Raw genomic sequence first — 19998 nt, 5'->3', positions numbered from 1 at the left:
TTTACTGCCCTCTGTGACACTGTGTTTTCATTTTCATTAGTCTCAAAGGATTTTCTGATTTTCCTTTTGGTCTTTTCTTTAACCTGTTGGCGGTCTCTGAGACTTGTTTAATTTCTACATTTTCGTATATTTTCTAATTTCCCTTCTGTTTTTGCTATGTGGTTCCATTCCATAGTGATCAGATACTTTGCATGATTTCAGTCTTTTTAAATGTATTGAGGCATTTTGGTGACCTAATGTGTTCTATCCTAGAGAATGTTTCATGTACATTTGTGAAAGAATGTGTATTCTGCTATTACCTGGTAGTTTGGTATGTGTCTTAGGTCTGAGTGATTTATAATGTTCAAATTCTCGATTTCCTTACTAATCTTTTGTCTAATTGTACTGTACATTATTGAAAGTGGGGTATTGAAGTGTCCAATTGTTACTTTTGAACTATTTCTCCCTTCATTTGCTTCAGTATTTGCTTCATAAGTTTTCGGACTCTTGTTATTAAAAGTTTATCTGTTTATAATAGTTATGTCTTCTTGCTGGATTGACTCTTTCATCAATATGCAGTGTCCTTTATCTCTTGTAACAGTTTTTTGTTTAAAGTATTTTGTCAGATATTACTACAGCCACCTAGCTTTGTCTTAGTTACTATTTGCATGAAATATTTTTTCATCCTTTCATATTCAACTTATTTCTTTTGCTCTAAAATGAGTTTCTTATAGAAAACTTAGAGGTGGGATCATATATTTTTTTAATCTATTCAGTCAGTGTGTCTTTTAATTGGAGAGTTTAATCTGTTTACATATAAAGTAATTGATGGTAAGAAAGGAATTCTGCTATTTTGCTATTTGTTTTTCATGTGTCATATCCTTTTTGATCCTCAGTTCTTTTGTGTTTAATTTTGATTCCTTTTTCATTTCCTTTTCTCTGTATATTTTTAGTTTTTCTCAGTGGTTACCGTGGGAATTACTTGGCATCTTACATTTAAACAACCTAGATTGAATTAATAACTTGATTTCAATACTAAAGCAATGTTCCTGTACAACTTCATCCCTCTTATTTTTTCTTATTGTCACACATTACATCATTATGCATTGTGAGTCCATAATGTAGATATAGAATTATCTTTTCATTCATTGTTGTTGTTCATTTCTCAGTTGCGTCCAACTCTTTGCTACCATGGATGGCGGCATGCCAAGCTTCCCTGTCCTTTGCTGTCTCCCTGAGTATGTTCAATCTCAAGTCCGTTGAGTCTATGATACCATCTAACCATCTCATCCTCCGCTGCCCCCTTCTCCTTTTGCCCTCTATCTTTCCTATCATTTGGGTCTTTTCCAGTGAGGTGGCTCTTCACATGAGATGGGCAAAATATTGGAGCTTCAGTATCAGTTCTTCCAGTGAATAATCAGGATTGATTTCCTTTAGGATTGGGAAGGAAAACCCTAACCCTAAACCCTAACCCTGGTTTGGTCTCCTTGAAGTCCAGGGGACTCTGAAGAATCTTCTCTAGTGCCACAGTTTGAAAGCAGCAGTTCTTCCTTTGATGCTCAGCTCAGCTTTCTTTATGGTCCAGCTCTCACATCCGTACATGACTACTGAAAAACCATAGCTTTGACTATATGGACCCTTGTAGGCAAAGTGATATCTCTGCCTTTTAATATGCTGTCTAGCCTGGTCATGACTTTCCTCCCAAGGAGTAAGCATCTTTTAATTTCATGGCTGCAGTCAGTGATTCTGGAGCCCAAGAAAATAAAGTTTGTCACTATTTCCATTTTTCCCCCCATCTAGCTGCCATGAAGTGATGGGACCAGATGCCATGATCTTCATTTTTTGAATGTTGAGTTTTAAGCCAGTTTTTTCACTCTCCTCTTTGACTTTGATTAAGAGACTCTTTAGTTCCTCTTTGGTTTCTGCCATTAGGGTGGTGTCATCTGCATATCTGAAGTTACTGATATTTCTCCCAGTAATCTTGATTCCAGCTTGAGCTTCATCCAAGCAGGCATTTTGCATGATGTACTCTGCATAGAAATTAAATAAGCAGGGTGACAGTATGTAGCTTTGACATACTCCTTTCCCAATTTTGAACCTCTGGTTCTGACTGTTGCTTCTTGACCTGCATACAGGTTTCTCAGGAGACAGGAAAGGTGGTCTGGTATTTCCATCTCTTTGAGAATGTTCCATAGTTTGTTGTGATCCACACAGTCAAAGGCTTTAGTGTAGTCAGTGAAGCAGAAGTAGATGTTTTTCTGGAATCCCCTTGCTTTTTCTATGACCCATCGGATATTGGCAATTTGATCTCTGGTTCCTCTGCCTTTTCTGAATCCAGCTTGAACATCTGGAGGTTCTTGGTTCACATACTGTTGAAGCCTAGCTTGAAGGATTTTGCACATTACCTTGCTAGCATGTGAAATGAGCGCAGTTGTACAGTAGTTTGAACTTTCTTTGGCATTGCCCTTCTTTGGAATTGGGATGAAAACTGACCTTTTCCAGTCCTATGGCCACTGCTGAGTTTTCCAAATTTGTTGGCATATTGAGTGCAGCGCTTTAGCAGCAGCATCTTTTAGGGATTTGAGATAGCTCAGCTGGAATTCCATCACTCCCAGTAGCTTTGTTTGTAGTAATGCTTCCAAAGGTCCACTTGACTCCACACTCCAGAATGTCTGGCTGTAGGTGAGTGATCACACCATCATGGTTATCTGGATCATTAGGACCTTTTTTTGTATAGTTCTTCTGTGTATTCTTGCCGCCTGTTCTTAATATCTTCTATTTCTGTTAGGTCCATACCATTTCTATTTTTTATTGTGCCCATCTTCGCATGAAATGTTCTCTTGATATCTCTGATTTTCTTGAAGAGATCCTAGTCTTTCCTATTCTGTTGTTTTCCTCTGTTTCTAGGCATTGTTCATTTAAGAAGACTTTCTTATCTCTCTTTGTTATTCTTTGGAATTCTGCATTCAGATGGGTATGTCCTTTTTTTCTCATTTGCCTTTCATTTCTCCTCTTTTCTCAGCTATTTGTAAGCCCTCCTCAGACAACCATTTGCCTTGTTGCATTTCTTTTTCTTAGGGATGGTCTTGATCACTGCCTCCTTTACAGTGCTATGAACCTCCATCCATAGTTCTTCAGGCACTCTATCTGTCAGATCTAATCCCTTGAATCTATTTGCCACTTCTACTGTATAATCAATCATAAGGGATTTGGTTTAGGTTATACGTGAATGGCCTAGTGGTTTTCCCTACTTTCTTCAATTTAAGTCTGAATTTGGCGATAAGGTGTTCATGAATGAGCATGCAGGCTTAGTTGCTCTGCAGCATGTGGGATCTTAGTTCCCCAATCAGGAGTTGAGCTCACGTCCCCTGCACTGCACAATGGATTCTTTGCCACTGGACCACTAGGGAAGTCCTGAGGATCCCTTGTATATGACAAGTCACTTCCCTTGTTGCTTTCAGGATTCTTTCTTTCAGTAGTTTACAGATTATTTATCTTGGTGTGAATCTTTTTAAATTTATCCTTCTTGGGAGTTTGCTATGTTCATTGGATAGTAGATTTCATGTCTTCATTATATTTGGAACATTTTTAAACATTATTTCCTCAGTTATTCTTCCTGCTTCCTTTCTCTTGCCTTGCCTTTGGTACTCCCATTATATGTGTGATGGTATGCATGGTGATGTCCCATAGTCTCTTAAGCTACATTCATTTTTCTTAATTCTTCTTTCTTTCTGCTCCTCAGACTGCATACTGAATAAAATCACCTATGAATGATAATCACAAGCTATTGCTGGGTTTTACTGGACCACAGTCTAATAACTCTTATAGTTATTTGACATAGTATATAAATGAACCTTGAATAACATGGGTTTAAACTGTGCAGGTTCACTTATGAGTGGACTGTTTTCAATAAACATATAGTACAGCATGACACATGGTTAGTGGAATCTGTGAATGCAGAACCACAGATAAAGGGGACTAACTGTGGGACTTAAGTATCAGTAGATTTTGATATGCATGGTGGGTCCTGAAATTAGTCCTCCCCAGACACCAAGGGACAGCTGTACTATATGTCATAAGCTAAGCTTATGACAGCTAAGTCCCTGAGATAGAGGATTAAAGCAGAGCATAATGTGCTAAGTGTTGGCTCTTAAATCCTCTGCCCAGAAGTAACACAAATTACTTCCCCTTGTGTTTTATAGGCCAAAACAAGTCACATGGCCCTACCTCATTTTAAGTGGTCAGGAAACCACAATTTTATGTGCCCAAGAATTAAAAATACATTATTTTTCAGTAGCTTAAATGACAATCAGGTATGCATACAGTGTGATTGTGTCTGTCTCTAAGAAGCCTCTGTTACTGAGTAAGAGTTATAATTCTCAGTATGCTTTTATTATCTCCTTTCAAAAAAGATTATGATAAAGTTGTCTGAAAAGACATTCTATTGCCACTGCCAGTAGATGCCTTTGTGTACTCTTGCTAATAGTCTCCTAAGTAATCTCCAGACTGTTCCTCCCCACCCTATCCCTAACCCCTTCTTTGGCATTCATTGTAATATTTCTTTGTGTACACAAAGGTTATTATTAACCTCTTTAATTCTACTAGTTTTCAGTTTCTTAGTACCTGGAATTGAAGCCACTGGCTCACATGTCAACTCCTTCACTTACTAGTTGTGTGACCATAAACAGAATTCTTAATAAACTGAAGCTTCAGTTTCTTTTCTGGAAAAATAGAGATAATAATGCCTGATTCAAAGGATGGTGGTCAGTCAATTGAGAAAATGTCTGCAGAACTTATTGTGTACTCATATTTAGTGAATGCTAAATTTACTGCTTTTTTTTTCCTTCTGGCATTCAGTGCTCTTCATAGTTAGACTTTAACTTACCCTTCCCGCCTCATCTTCCATGGATGAGTGAAAGTTGCTCAGTCATGTCTGACTCTTTATGACCCCATGGACTGTAGCCTGCCAGACTCCTCTGTCCATGGAATTCTCCAGGCAAGAATACTGGAGTGGGTAGTCATTCCCTTCTCCAGGGCATCATCCCAACCCAGGGATCGAACCCAGGTCTCCCACATTGCAGGCAGATTCTTTACCATCTGAGCCACCAGGGAAGCCTGCCCTTTCAAAAATCTGATGCAGTTCTCAAATTATTGTTGAATTATAAGTAATAGTATTTTTGATCAGAAAGTTAATTTTTTTGTTATTGTGATTTTAACAGTTGCCTGCCTTTTAGTACTTCCGGAGGAAGCAATGCAAACTACACTGTGAAATATATTTCTTAATTTTGCAGTGAAAGTTACTGAGAAGTCAGAATCTACTTAAATTTGCTATAAAATGCTTAATACTTTAGCTTTACTAAATGAAAGTATTTATATAAAGGAAAATAGTTTCCAGTTTAAAGTTGGGTAATGAGGTTTCCACTTTTCTCTTTTTGGTTGCGCTGGATCTTCGTTGATGTGTGCTGGCGTTCTCTAGTTGTGGCAAGCAGTGGCTCCTCCTTGTTGTGGTGCACAGGCTCTAGGCGCCCAGGCTTCAGTAGTGTAGCACATGAACTCAGTAGTTGTGGTGCTCCTGCTCAGTTGCTCCTCAGTATGTAGAATCCTCCCAGACCAGGGATCGAACCTGTGTACCCTGCATTGGCAGGCGGATTCCCATCCATTGTACCACCAGGGAAGACCTCTGCTTTTTTCTTGAAAATCAGCAATTAGAACGAAAAGTTGAAATTCTGTTTTCCACCTTTAATGACAGCTGGAAATATCTAACCAATAACCAAAAATTTGGATGAGTAAGAATGAATGACTCAAGAATGTCAAACCTGAGAGCCTATGATTGCATATGTGATATTGATGAACAACAGCTTGTTTGATCAGAACTCTAGCATGGCTCAGGTCCTAATATCACAGAATATAGGGGGCCATAAATGGGGATTGTTTGAAAAATCTGAACAAGGAATGGAATTTCTATGTTCTTACCTCACAGGAGACAGGAAATACACTGTCTGTTAAACCAGAGGAATTCCAGACACAGAATAGGGTAAGGATAAGATGTTAAACTAAAAATGGTGATTAAGTGAAAGTTGTTGTGCTGAATGATAAGATGTCAAGCTTTCTTCCCTTGCTCTGCTCCAGACATCTGGCTTCCATACTTAAATATCCCAGACAGGATTGAGGGATTCTTCCTGGAGAAATTAAATCACTCCAGATGAATGACCCAACAGGCTATCATATTGGAAGACTTAACTGGCCAGTGTACTGAGGCCCACCAGTTGACAACCCAGCTTAAACACACAGAGCATATAATTTGTTTTTTTCTTACTAACCTGTTAAACATGAAGAAATATTGTTAGCCAAGGATTGTTAGCCATCTTAAGAAAGTTTCCAATGTAAAACACACACACACAACAGAAAAAAGGAAACTCACAGGAAATAGATGAGACTTCCTGGTGGTCCAGAGGTTGAGAATCTGCTTTCCGGTGCAGGGAATGCAGATTCGATCCCTGGCTGGAGAAGATCCCACATACCATGAGGCAACGAGGCCCGTGTGCTGTGACTAGAGAGCCAGCTCACTGCAGCTGCTGAGCGTGCACCCTCTAGAGCCTTTGTGCCACAGCTAGAGAAAGCCTGCGCATTGCAGTGAAGACCCAGTGCAGCCAAATAAATAAATAAACCTTTTTTAAAAATGCAAATGATGGAAAGGAAATAGTGCAGGGAAAAAAAAACACTTTGGGGAGATAATAATAAACAAACAGGTATTGCCTAATTTTAAAAAATTGATTCTATAAGAAAAAAGGGGAAATCGGTGAGAAAGTTCCTGGAATTGAAAAGTATGATAGCAGAAATTTAAAATTCAGTAAAAGCATTGGAAGAAACATTTGTGGGACCCTCCTAGGATGTAGAACAGTAGCAGGAGAAATGCCTTTTCAGACAACTTTATCATAGTCTTTTTTGGAAGGACAAGCATTCATTCACGTGTCATAATAAAATAAAGACATTTCAGACTTGAGAGTTCTAAGTTTACTTCTCATGCACCTTTCCAGGAAGCACCAAGAATATGTGAACCGAGGAAGATACGGGATCTATAAAATAAAGGATTCAACATAGGAAAGAAGCAAAGAAATCATAAGGATGATGACAAAGTAAATATCATATTTGATAGCTATGCACTAGACTTAGGCAGTAGGCCATTGGGCATAAAGAAGGGTGACTCCAGAGGCGGGGGCGAGGGGAATGGAAATGATAAGTTCTGTAACAGGTTTGACCAAATAGAAGATTATATTGAGAGTTGTTTTGTCAGAGCTGTTAAGGAGTTTGAGACAATTAGGTATAAGTTTAAAGGAAATCAAGCAAATGGAGGCATGTGGTAAAGTTAACTTCAAGAAAATTAGCAAGTTATATAAGGAAAGAAATGTAATTACTGAACACTACTTGACCCAGAAGTGAAACATATTTATATAGTCATCATAATGAAAACATTTGGTATAATTATGTTGGGAGGATGGGGGGGAAATGGTAAATGAGAATAGAAAGTTAATAATGTCTAAAATTAATGATGCTAAAGCAGTATAAACACATGGTTTAAAAATATGCAAGTAAATAAAAAAAGATAACAGCTCAAAGAATTCAAGCTGGCTGCTTCGTCACTGAAAAAAGACTACTTCTGTAGTTTTCTTGGTTGTAAGCCTTCTAGCATTGTTTGACTTTTTATCAATATATGTATGTATTACTTTGAAAAATAACTTTAAAACTATATGTAAGTGGAGAATGTCTCAGGAAATTCATCACAGTGTTTTGTGTAATTAGTCAGATGTGAGTCCTATAAATTACTGATAATAACTCATAGTGGCCTTCTAAGGACTATCAGTCAAACATACTAATTGAACATGAACATGTTTGGTTTAACATTAGCTAGTTTAGCCATTCAGACATGTAGAAAGAATCAGCTATTCCAGCACATGGCAGTAGGTGGATGATGATAAAGCCCCACCAGGCTTCGATATGAGAAATAACCTAAAAATAAAAAAGTATCTGAATTTTAAAAAAAAGAATAAAAGTATCTGAATAATTTCCTTAGCATCCAAATAATTTTCTCAAAGCTAGGACTCTTAAAAGCTGTTTAACTTGTTAGACTCTTTGCACATAATTTTAGTAATATTGACAAATCGATTTATAGGATTATAGCTAACAAGATGGAAAGATGATGGAGGCAGACTAATTGTTGCCTTGAGTTAATCATAGCTGATAGTAAGAGAATAGACAGATAGCTATTAAATCCTAGCACAAGCATTGAGAAAGAATGGTCCAAGTGCCATATGGTTATAAAGATTCTAAAACATCTTCATAGTCCTTTTGAGGGGTTGTGTGTGACAGCTCAATTATGTTGGCATTGACCTAGCTGCTCTAGTGCAGCCATTTAGTGCCAAGGAGTTTTCAGATTTAGCCATTTTGCCATTTATTACCACTTACTTAAAACATCTCCTTATTGTATCCCTGAATCTGACCTTCTGTCTGATACACACCTAAAGAATAGAAAGCAAGAGTGAGGTGTGGACTAAGGTAAGATGAGGTGACGATTTGGATCACTTTGGATATGCACTATACGATAGAATGGTATATAAGTTCCATAGCTGTCCAACTCAGAAAAAGGCAGTCAGTCATTTAAAATAAGATATCTCTTGGTTCCTTTGAGAATTCACTTTAATCCTGACTGTCATGTGTGTGTGTGTTTGTGTTTTAGATTCTTTGCTTTTCTCCCTCTACTACCAACCCCCTCACCCCCCAACCCCTACCAAAACAGGTTACATTGGTCAAACACATTAATTTCTAATTGATACTGTCTGCTAAAATGGAATTTAAATATGTTTTTTACTTGAGAACCTAAAGGATGAACACTTGATTTGTACATACAATTGAATTAAATATGTTTCTCTTTAATCCTGTCTATTCTTTTTTTTAGAGGAAGCCCACAAATGAAAGGGACACCCCATTTTAAGGAAGAACAGTGTGCTCCAGCATTAAATTTAGAGATGAGGAAAATACTGGATTTGCAAGCACCCATCATGAGGTACAGTACTTTGGTTAAACTTAGCATTTTGTGATGTCAGTATACAGTGTGTGGTTTGTTAATCACATGAGCAATAAGAAAGTTGATTTTACTTCTTGTCATTGAGGATCAATTCTTTTTAGTCCTAGAAATACTTGATTAGTCTTAAATGTAAAACCTTACAAGATGGTACATTATTATATTTAAATTACAGTAATAAAGCCCACAATTTGGGTATATCAATTATAATTTTATTTAGAAATTTTTATCTTTTTTTAATAAGATCTAGAATTGTTCAAATGATATAAGTTCAGTTCAGTCACTGAGTCATGTCTGACTCTTTGTGATCCCGTGGACTGCAGCACACCAGGCTTCCCTGTCCCATCAACTCCTGGAGCTTGCTCAAACTCATATCCATTGAGTCAATGATGCCATCCAACCATCTCATCCTCTGTCGTCCCCTTCTCCTCCTGCCTTCAATCTTTCCCAGCATCAGGGTCTTTTCCAAGGACCATGATTAGAAAAGGGTTGAACCAGGGTCTTTTCTGGTTCTTCACATCAGATAGCCAAGGTATTGGAGCTTCAGCTTCAGCATCAGTCCTTCCAATGAGTATTCAGGACTGATTTCATTTAGGATTGACTGGTTTGATCTCCTTGCAATCCAAGGGACTCTCAAGAGTCTTCTCAAACACCACAGTTCAAAAGCATCACTTCTTCAGCACTCAGCTTTCCTTATAGTACAACTCTCACATCCATACATGACTACTGGAAAAACCATAGCCTTGATTAGACGGACCTTTGTTGGCAAAGTAATCTCTTCTTGTTAATATGGTGACTAAGTTTGTCATAGCTTTTCTTCAGGGAGCAAGCATCTTTTAATTTCATGACTATAGTTAGCATCTGCAATGAATTTGGAGCCCCCCCCAAATTAAGTCTGTCACTGTTTCCATTGTTTCCCCATCTATTTGCCATGAAGTGTTGGGATCGGATGCCATGATCTTAGTTTTCTGAATGTTGAGTTTTAAGCCAACTTTTTCACTCTCCTCTTTCAGTTTCATCAACAGGCTCTTTAGTTCTTCTTTGCTTTCTGCCATAAGGGTGGTATCATCTGTGTATCTGAGGTTATTGATACTTCTCCAGCAATCTTGATTCCAGCTTGTGCTTCATCCAGCCTGGCATTTCACATGATGTACTCTGCATGTAAGTTAAATAAGCAGGGTGACAATATACAGCCTTGTTGTACTCCTTTCCCGATTTAGAACCAGTCTGTTGTTCCATGTCCAGTTCTAACAGTTGCTTCTTGACCTGCATACAGATTTCTCAGGGGGCAAGTAAGGTGGTCTGGTATTCCCATCTCTTTAAGAATTTTCCACAATTTGCTGTGATCCACACAGACAAAGGCTTTGGCATAGTCAATAAAGCAGAAATAGATGTTTTTCTGGAACTCTCTTGCTTTCTCAATGATCCAGCGGATGTTGGCAATTTGATCTCTGGTTCCTCTGCCTTTTCTGAATCCAGCTTGAACATCTGGAAGTTCACCATTCACCTACTGTTGAAGCCTGGCTTAGAGAATTTTAAGCGTTACTTTGCTAGTGTGTGAGATGAGTGCACTTGTGCAGTAGTTTGAGCATTCTTTGGCATTTACTTTCTTTGGGATTGGAATGAAAACTGACCTTTTCCAGTCCTGTGGCCACTGCTGAGTTTTCCAGATTTGCTGGCATATTGAGTGCAGCACATTCACAGCATCATCTTTTAGTACTTGAAATAGCTCAACTGGAATTCCATCACCTCCACTAGCTTTGTTTGTAGTGATGCTTTCTATGGCCCACTTGACTTTGCATTCCAGGATGTCTGGCTCTAGGTGAGTGACCACACCATCGTGAATATCTGGCTCATAAAGATCTTCTTTGTATAGTTCTTCTGTGTAGTCTAGCCACCGCTTCTTAATATTTTCTGCTACTGTTAGTTCCATACCATTTCTGTCCTTTATTGAACTCATCATTGCATGAAATGTTCCCTTGATATCTCTAATTTTCTTGAAGAGATCTCTAGTCTTTCCCATTCTATTGTTTTCCTCTGTTTCTTTGCATTGATCACTAAGGAAGGCTTTCTTATCTCTCCTTCCAAAGAATACTTTGGAATTCTGCATTCAAATGGGTGGAATTTGAATTCAGATCTTTTCTTTTGTCCTTTGCCTTTCACTTCTGTTCTTTTTTCGGCTATTTGTACGGCCTCTTCAGACAACCATTTTGCCTTTTTGCATTTCTTTCTCTTGGGGGTGGTTTTGATCACTGCCTCCTGTACACTGTCACAGACCTTTGTCCATAGTTCTTCAGGCACTCTGTCTCTCAGATCTAATCCCTTGAATCTGTTTGTCACTTCCACTGATAATTGTAAGGGATTTGATTTAGGTCATACCTGAATGGCCTAGTGGTGTTGCCTACTTTCTTCAATTTAAGTCTGAATTGGAAATAAGGAGTTCATAATCTGAGCCACAGTCAGCTCCCAGTCTTGTTTTTGCTGACTGTATAGAGTTTCTCCATCTTTGACTGCAAAGAATATAGTCAGTCTGATTTCAGTTTTGAGCATCTTGTGTTGTTGAAGAGAGTGTTTGCTGTGACCAGTGCGTTCTCTTGGCAAAACTCTGTTAGCCTTTACCCTGCTGCATTCTGTACTCCAAGGCCAAATTTGACTGTTACTCCAGGTGGCTCTTGATTTCCTACTTTTGCACTCCAGTCCTCTATAATGAGAAGAACATTTTTTAGGGTGTTAGTTCTAGAGGTCTTGTAGATCTTGATAGAACCATTCAACTTCACCTTCTTCAGCATTACTGGTTGGGGTATAGACTTGGATTACTGTAATATTAAGTGGTTTGCCTTGGAAACAAACAGAGATCATTCTGTCGTTTTTGAGATTGCACCCAAGAACTGCATTTCTGACTTTTATTGACTATGAGGGCTACTCCATTTTCTTCATTGCAAATGGTATAACATAGTATATATTACTTAAAAAGATACTTCTGCTTTTGTACAAACATTGAGGGCACTCTTCCTTGAAAAAACTCCCAAATATGTTGTTGGATTAAAAGAAGAAAACTATGCTGTATGTAATAATGCTAGCATTACTGTCCCTGTTTTTAAAGAGCGCTGGTGGTGGTAGAATAGGTGTTGTTCTCGAAGAATACGTAAGAAACTGGGCGTGAGAACTGAGTGGCCGGGGGCAGGTTTCACAAGAAGTGTTTATCTATATGGATGCAATATGTGAATATATTAAGCTATTGTATATGGGGGCAGTGCCTGTGTTTTTTAAATCCTTCGGATTCACAGTTGTAATGAACGGCTTCTTTTATTGTTTCTCTTATTAGAATACAGTACAATTAGTGGAACATATTTAAATAGTATTGTGTGCAAGTGGATGACTATTTATTGTCTTGCCTTGTTTAATCTATCCTTTTTCACTCTAATTCTCCTCAGAGAAAAAGAATGCCTTTTTGGTGTTTTTATTCACTTTCAAACGTGATAAGGGCTACAAAAGATCGCATTAAGGTTACTCTTCATCTCGGATTTTATTTCAGCATAGAGATTCTGTTTAAGAATGTAACTTGTGTGAGGAATTTTGAATGTCGAGGAACCAAGCTACGTGGGACTGTACAAGCATGGCTTTCTGCCTCCACCTGGTGGGAGGAAATAATATACAGTTCATGGAAATAGGATAGAAAAAAAAACCTTAAAAAAAAAGAATTCCTGCTATCTTGTACAAGTGTAACTTGTGCTCGTTTTTAACCTATTTATTTAGGTGATTGGAAATCTCTAAGGTTTCTCTCAAAACTTCAGTAAAATGATTGCATTTCAGAAGAGTGTTATTATTAGCACCTGTAACATGGACCTCCTGGAAATTTAATTGGAGAATTCCTATATAATTTTCAATTGAGTGAGGAGGTATGAAAATTGGGCTTTTAGCCTTCTGTTTTCTCTCTGAAAACTGCTGAAAATAAGTCAAATAAAGATAGGGACAGACTGCTGCTTTTAGGCATAAGATGGCAAGAGTACTGCTATCTTTAATTTTTTTATTGAAGAAGGAATAGGATTAAATGTTAAACATCTTTTTCTTGTTATTGATTAAGGATAGAGTATGTTTAGAAAGTAAAAAGTACTACATTGCAATGCTTAAAATGGATAACCAGCAAGGACCTACTGTATAGCACATGGAATTCTGCTCAGTATTATGTGGCAGCCTGGATGGGAGGAGGGCTGGTGGGAGAATGGGTACATGTGTATGTATGGCTGAGACTCTTCTCCGTTCATCTAAAACTGTCACAACATTGTTAGCTGGCTATATCCCAGTACAAAAAAATTTTTTTTAATTTAAAAAAAGAAAAAAAGTACTAATATAATTTATAATTAAAACTCTTACTGCATTTATAACTAATAATAAATGCTAATAAATTTTACAGTTTATTCTCTATCTTCCTTTTTCCCAGGCACATAGAAAGCCCCATGTAGTATATATAGTTCAGTTCAGTCGCTCAGTCATGTCCGACTCTCTGTGACCCCATGAATTGCAGCACGCCAGGCCTCCCTGTCCCTCACCAACTCCCGGAGTTCACTCAGACTCAAGTCCATCGAGTCAGTGATGCCATCCAGCCATCTCATCCTCTGTCGTCCCCTTCTCTCCTGCCCCCAATCCCTCCCAGCATCAGAGTCTTTTCCAATGAGTCAACTCTTCACACGAGGTGGCCAAAGTACTGGAGTTTCAGCTTTAGCATCATTCCTTCCAAAGAAATCCCAGGACTGATCTCCTTCAGAATGGACTGGTGGGATCTCCTTGCAGTGCAAGGGACTCTCAAGAGTCTTCTCCAACACCACAGTTCAAAAGCATCAATTCTTCGGCACTCAGCTTTCTTCACAGTCCAACTCTCACATCCATACATGACCACAGGAAAAACCATAGCCTTGACTAGACGGACCTTTGTTGGCAAAGTAATGTCTCTGCTTCTGAATATGCTGTCTAGGTTGGTCATAATTTTTCTTCCAAGGAGTAAACGTCCTTTATTTCATGGCTGCAATCACCATCTGCAGTGATTTTGGAGCCCCCCAAAATAAAGTCTGACACTGTTTCCACTGTTTCCCCATCTATTTGCCATGAAGTGATGGGACCAGATGCCGTGATCTTCGTTTTCTGAATGTTGAGTTTAAGCCAACTTTTTGACTCTCCTCTTTCACTTTCATCAAGAGGCTTTTTAGTTCCTCTTCACTTTCTGTCATAAGGGTGGTGTCATATCTAAGGTTATTGATATTTCTCCCGGCAATCTTGATTCCAGCTTGTACTTCTTCCAGGCCAGTGTTTCTCATGATGTACTCTGCATAGAAGTTAAATAAGCAGGGTGACAATATACAGCCTTGACGTACTCCTTTTCCTATTTGGAACCAGTCTGTTGTTTCATGTCCAGTTCTAACTGTTACTTCCTGACCTGCATATAGGTTTCTCAAGAGGCAGGTTAGGTGGTCTGGTATTGCCAGTATTTAATATTAATTAGGTAAGAAACATATTTACATATTTGAGAATTGTTAATTATTAATTATATATTTCCATTAAGAATATTTGACTAATCAGATTCCAAAATCCTATTATTCTCCTTCCAAAATCCTATTATTCTGCTTCTAAGATCCTTAATTGAATAACAACAGCAATAACAGACACCCCTGGGATATCACATAGCTGTTAGTAAAGCCCATAGAAGTTAATGATTGGAGAGCCTCTCTCTAAAGGCATAACTTAGAGTATATTTATATGTATTCTGTGTTTACTTACACCCGGGGTGATTTTCAGTAAAAATCAGTGCGACATATCAAAGACATAAATGAAAGAAAAGTGAAAGTAAAAAGTCACTCAGTCATGTCCAACTCTTTGCTACCCCGTGGACTATATAGTCCTTGAAATTCTCCAGGGCCAAATACTAGAGTGGGTAGACAGTCCCTTCTCCAGGGAATCTTCCCAAGGATATTGATTATTTGTACAGAATCTTGACATCCCCCAGATGCCCAGAATCAATCCTTTAGTTCTTTGTGAGAACAGGAATCAGTGGTGAGGGAAAACACTTGGGTGACTTGGAATAAGACCTGTTTACTAAACTATGGAAATATTCAGTACTTTAACATCTGATATCAGGCTTTAATTTAAAGTTTGTTTACTTTCAATTAAACAAGAAGGGTCTATCTTTTTATATAGATTGTTTATCATGTTTGTCTCAATTATTTTAAAGTCATTGTTAATTCCAACATCAGGAGTTTTTATGAGTCAGTTTACATTGATGGATTTTTCTCTTAACTCTGGATCACATTTTCCTGTTTATTCAGATGCCTGGTCATTTTTTGTCACAGCATGGTAAATGATGGTAGAGATTCTGAATTCTGTTAACTTTGCCAAAGGAGTGTTGAATTTTGTCTGTCAGGCAGTTAAATTATTGAAGGTTAACCTTGATCTTGTTCCTAACCATCATATGCAGTGATTTTTCTAGGGACATATGAGAAAGGAAGAGAAAGAATGCAATTTGAAATAAACCTAGGCTGACTCCTACTGAATGAAGATCACTGGTGAACCAGTGACTGAAAGTGAAAGTTGCTCAGTTGTGTCTGACTCTTTGCGACCCCATGGACTGTACAGTCCATGGAATTCTCCAGGCCAGAATACTGGAGTGGGTAGCCTTCTCCAGGGAATCTTTCCAACCCAGGGGTCGAACCCAGGTCTCACACTGCAGGTGGATTTTTTACCAACCGAGCCACCAGGGAAGCCCAAGAATACTGGAGTGGGTAGCCTATCCTGTCTCCAGCGTATCTTCCCGACCTGCATTGCAGGCAGATTCTTTACCACTGAGCTACCAGGGAAGCCCAGTGACTACTCCACTAAATTACTTCTTTTGACATGCAGTTGTTGTTGTTCAGTCGCTAAGTCATGTCTGACTCTTTGTGACCCTGTGAGCTGTAGCCCACCAGGCTTCCTTGTTCATCACTATTTCCCAAAGTTTGCTCAAATTCATGTCCATAGAGTCAGTGACACTAACTATCTCATTCTTTGCCACCTCCTTCTCCTTTTACCATCAGTCTTTCCCAGCATCAGGATCTTTTCCAGTGAGTCGGCTCTTCACTTCAGGTGCTTGAAGTATTGGAGCTTCAGCATCAGCCTTTCCAATGAATATTCAGGGTTCATTTCCTTTAAGATTGACTGGTTTGATCTCCTTGCAGTAGCAGCTCTAAAACATAAAGTTTTTATATTCTAGCCACCACATGCTACACATAAATTGTACCATTAAAATATAAATTTGAAATAAAAGAATATATAATATTTTAAAAGATGAACTTTCTTTAAACTGGAAATTGTAATTGATTACAAATGCTCTGAAGTTCAAGAGATGGAGCTCAGTAAGGGGATAATCTTTTAAAATATTTTTATAGTTGGGAAGAAAATACAGTAAATTGTGAATTATCTGAAATACATAGTAGAATAAGTCATTGGACTCCAAAGAATTGAAGGTTAAAGAAAACATTGAAAAACATTCTTTTCACTGTTATGAATCAAAATATTTCTGAAATAAACTTTTAACCTCTTAAGTATGAAAGCTAATTTAACAGTATATAATAGTGTATATTAGACATACATTTTTCATTCTTTCTTATACTCAATTTTTTTAATAGCATTTGATACTCTTGAGAGCTTCCCTGGTAGCTCAGACGGTAAAGAGTCTGCTTGCAATGCAGGAGACCTTGGTCCAATCCCTGGGTCAGGAGTATTCCCTGGAGAAGGAAATGGCAACCCACTCCAGTATTCTTGCCTGGGAAGTCCTGGGTGCCTGGCAGGCTATAGTTCATGGGGTCGCAAAGAGTCAAACACGATTGAGCGACTAACACTTTGACTTTCACTATTCCCTTGGCTTTCCTGATGCCAAGTTTCCATTGGTTCTCTTTCTTTCTTTCTGCCAGTATCTTTGTAGCTTCACTTGGATTATTCCTCACTCTTGACCTTCTTCCCATAAACATTTGGTACCAGATGTAAATAACACTGCCCCCCAGGCTTGGCATTATAGGAGTAAGCATATTAGGCATTTATTGCCCTGGAAACTGTAATTATTAAAGCTCTTTGCAAGTATCAATAAATGCTGAGATCATACTACATAATTTATTTTCAGTACTTAGTTACCTGAGAGGTCTTCTGGAGGGAGAAACTATATATTTCTTCACCTTTCAATCTTCGACAAGCATAGCGCCTGCCACAGAGCCCAGACCTAACATGAGATTCTGTGATACCTTAGAAACATTGTGGTCTGGAACTGTGTTTTCCATGACAGTAGCCACTAGTCAAATGAAGTGACTTAAATGTTAATTGTAGATAAAATAAACTTAAAATTTAGTGTTTTTGTTACACTCGTTCAGTATGTCAAATGTGCAGTCACCACACATGGCTAATGGCCACTGTGTTCAGTAGTATGGATAACAGAATATCTCCATCACTGGTGAAAGTTCTCTTGGACAGGGGTAGAGAATGGGTACCACTACGGTCCCTAGCTCTAGACTGTTATTCTATCATTAGTTCATTTTTATGGTTTCTCTGCCTCTGCTTTCTTAGCTTCACTTATCCTTCCATCTTCTAATCTGTCATTTCAGTGTGTCTGGTTTTTAAACTCAGTCTGTCAGGTTTGTAATAATAGCAACTATGGTCTTCCCCCCCCCCCAAAATTTCTGATCTAGATTGAATTATACATAGATAAACTACTGTATAGTGAAATTGTTGATAAATGGCAGTTTTATAAGTGGTTTCATGATCTTTGCTTCAATATTATCCAGAGCAGTTATATTCATTGCTTTCCCAGTATGTTTTTCTTAAAAGATAACTGATAAATTGCTTATTGCTTCCCTACAGTTTGCAGTCTGTGCTGGAAGATCTCCTGGTTGCTACTTCTGATGGACTTCTTCATCTTATTCACTGGGAAGGAATGACAAATGGGAGGAAAGCTATTAATCTTTGTACAGTACCCTTTTCAGTAGACCTGCAGTCATCTAGAGGTAGTAATACTTTTTACATGAGATAGAACAAGGAGTTTAATATTTTATATAATACAGTCAGATATTTTCTATGGATGAACATTGATTTTTCTACTTTGAAATTAATTATGTAAGGGAAGAAAAGGAGAGTGAGTTGAGTGTGTGTGTGTGTGTGTGTGTGTGTGTAGGAAGGAGTAGTTTAACTGTTCAGTGTTGTTAGGTCTTTAAATTTTGACCTTTTAACTGTTCTTACATGGTTTGCAAGCAAAAGTGTAAGAGAATTAATTTATTTATATTCATGTTTCAAATACTTAACTTTTTCATCAGCAGGTTCATTCCTGGGTTTTGCAGATGTGCACATTAGAGACATGGAATACTGTGCCACACTTGATGGATTTGCTGTTGTGTTTAACGATGGTAAAGTGGGATTCATTACACCAGTGTCAAGTAGATTTACTGCAGAGGTAGGATTTACTTTCAATGTTTGTTTTTCAATTTTGCATTTATTAATTTTAATCTTCATTAAATCCCCCTCCAGTTTTCCTTATTTAAGATTTTAGGAGTGGTTGTTAATTTTTTTTAATCAAAGCTATACATACAACTAGCATAAACAGACAAAGAAGTCTTAACTATACATAAACAAGGAAGTCTTTTGACATGTTAATGAAAAATGATCGTTCCTTTCCTCTCTTCATGCCCAGTGTTCATTCTCAGAGGCAACTACTTTTTACTCCTTTATTGATTATTTTGCTGTTTATCTCCACTACTCTGAGTATTCCTTTAGTTTTTGGTTTTCAGGCTGTGTTTATTGACTTGCCGTTGTGGAAAATGACCATTTACTTCCCTCTTTCCTGGTCCCACAACGTCTGTAAGTTCTCATCATTCCAATATAGATAATGTGATTTTGATTATATTAGTATTTGTTTCGTCGTCTTGAAATTTCTCTTGTATTCTTCTGGATGGATTGCACGCAGGCTGCATGTTGGGGCTGTCCCTCATCATCATCTTATGGATTCCCTATATTCCTTTACTCTTAGATCCTTTCAGAGTTAATGGTAAATATTTGATTAGTTAATTATGAATTTGGTTGTGACAAAGACCCAGAATAAAAATTTAGACTCACTAACGGCTGTGTGGGATTTGGTGGGTTTGGTTGACTGTGCTCTTCATAACGTGAGCTAACTGAGTTATTTTTTTCCTCCTCACGCCTTATCCAGTCTTCTCCAAAGATGATGTACCTGGCTGGCCCGGTATTTTGGGATTTTGAGTTATGAAAGAGTTAGACTAGAGATTCCAAATTCAGGAAGTAAACTCCCACGTATCCCTATTTTCAGTGTTGTTTAGAGACCGCTGAGATTTTTGTCTTGTTTTTCTCTAAAGAAGAAATTCAGTTTTCTCTTGGAGTGGAGGTAGAATATTCCTTAGCTGCTCAGAGTGGGAGGTAACCTAAGCAGATCCAGCTATTGAATAAACAGTCTTTGAACCAGTCCTGCTGCTTTTAGTTCAGCTTTTGAGAGACATTTTAACTCCCCAAGCCCTTTGTGTAACCTGTAATGCAAATTTGACTGTTTTTCAAAGTGTTCCTTACTGCTAGTTAAGGACTCTACTCATACCCTTGCTTCCCAGCTTACAAAATTTTCTGATACTACCTCCTCTCCCATTCTTTCCTTGCCAACTGACACATTTGGGGTTTTAAGAGTCAGAGAAACTAAATATTCATGTTCAGCCTCTCTAACTGGAAAGAATTTTAAGTTTTTAAGGGCGTATTTTTCTATATGGTATCAGCTTTCTCATCTAATTTACTTCATTCAGCATGTTGCAAAAGGCAAGATTTCATTCTTCCTTATGGCTAAATACAGTTGACCCTTGAACACTGTAGATTTGAACTGCACAGGTCCACTGACACCTGGATTTTTTTCAATAAATACACACTGTAATACTCTG

The 19998-nt window shown here is 38.0% G+C and overlaps 1 protein-coding gene across 3 annotated transcripts in view; it reads left to right on the top strand.

Annotated features, from left to right (window-relative positions):
• The window catches only part of LOC120864550 (guanine nucleotide exchange factor subunit RIC1), a 140802-nt gene that overhangs the window by 77535 nt on the left and 43269 nt on the right, over positions 1-19998 (top strand). Inside the window, exons 1-4 of one of the 3 annotated variants that reach the window (XM_040241747.1) lie at positions 6693-7115; positions 8933-9040; positions 17933-18075; positions 18382-18518. In XM_040241747.1, the coding sequence (XP_040097681.1) occupies positions 7105-7115; positions 8933-9040; positions 17933-18075; positions 18382-18518 (399 nt within the window). In that variant the 5' untranslated portion in view covers positions 6693-7104. Of the gene's footprint in view, positions 1-6692; positions 7116-8932; positions 9041-17932; positions 18076-18381; positions 18519-19998 lie in introns of those variants that run through there. The other 2 variants (XM_040241677.1, XM_040241633.1) reach the window with 2 other exon arrangements.

Source organism: Oryx dammah, unplaced genomic scaffold (assembly GCF_014754425.2).
Source record: "Oryx dammah isolate SB20612 unplaced genomic scaffold, SCBI_Odam_1.1 HiC_scaffold_1, whole genome shotgun sequence".
In the NCBI taxonomy this organism is placed as follows: Eukaryota; Metazoa; Chordata; class Mammalia; order Artiodactyla; family Bovidae; genus Oryx; species Oryx dammah.
This window is presented reverse-complemented; position numbering and strand designations above follow the sequence as displayed.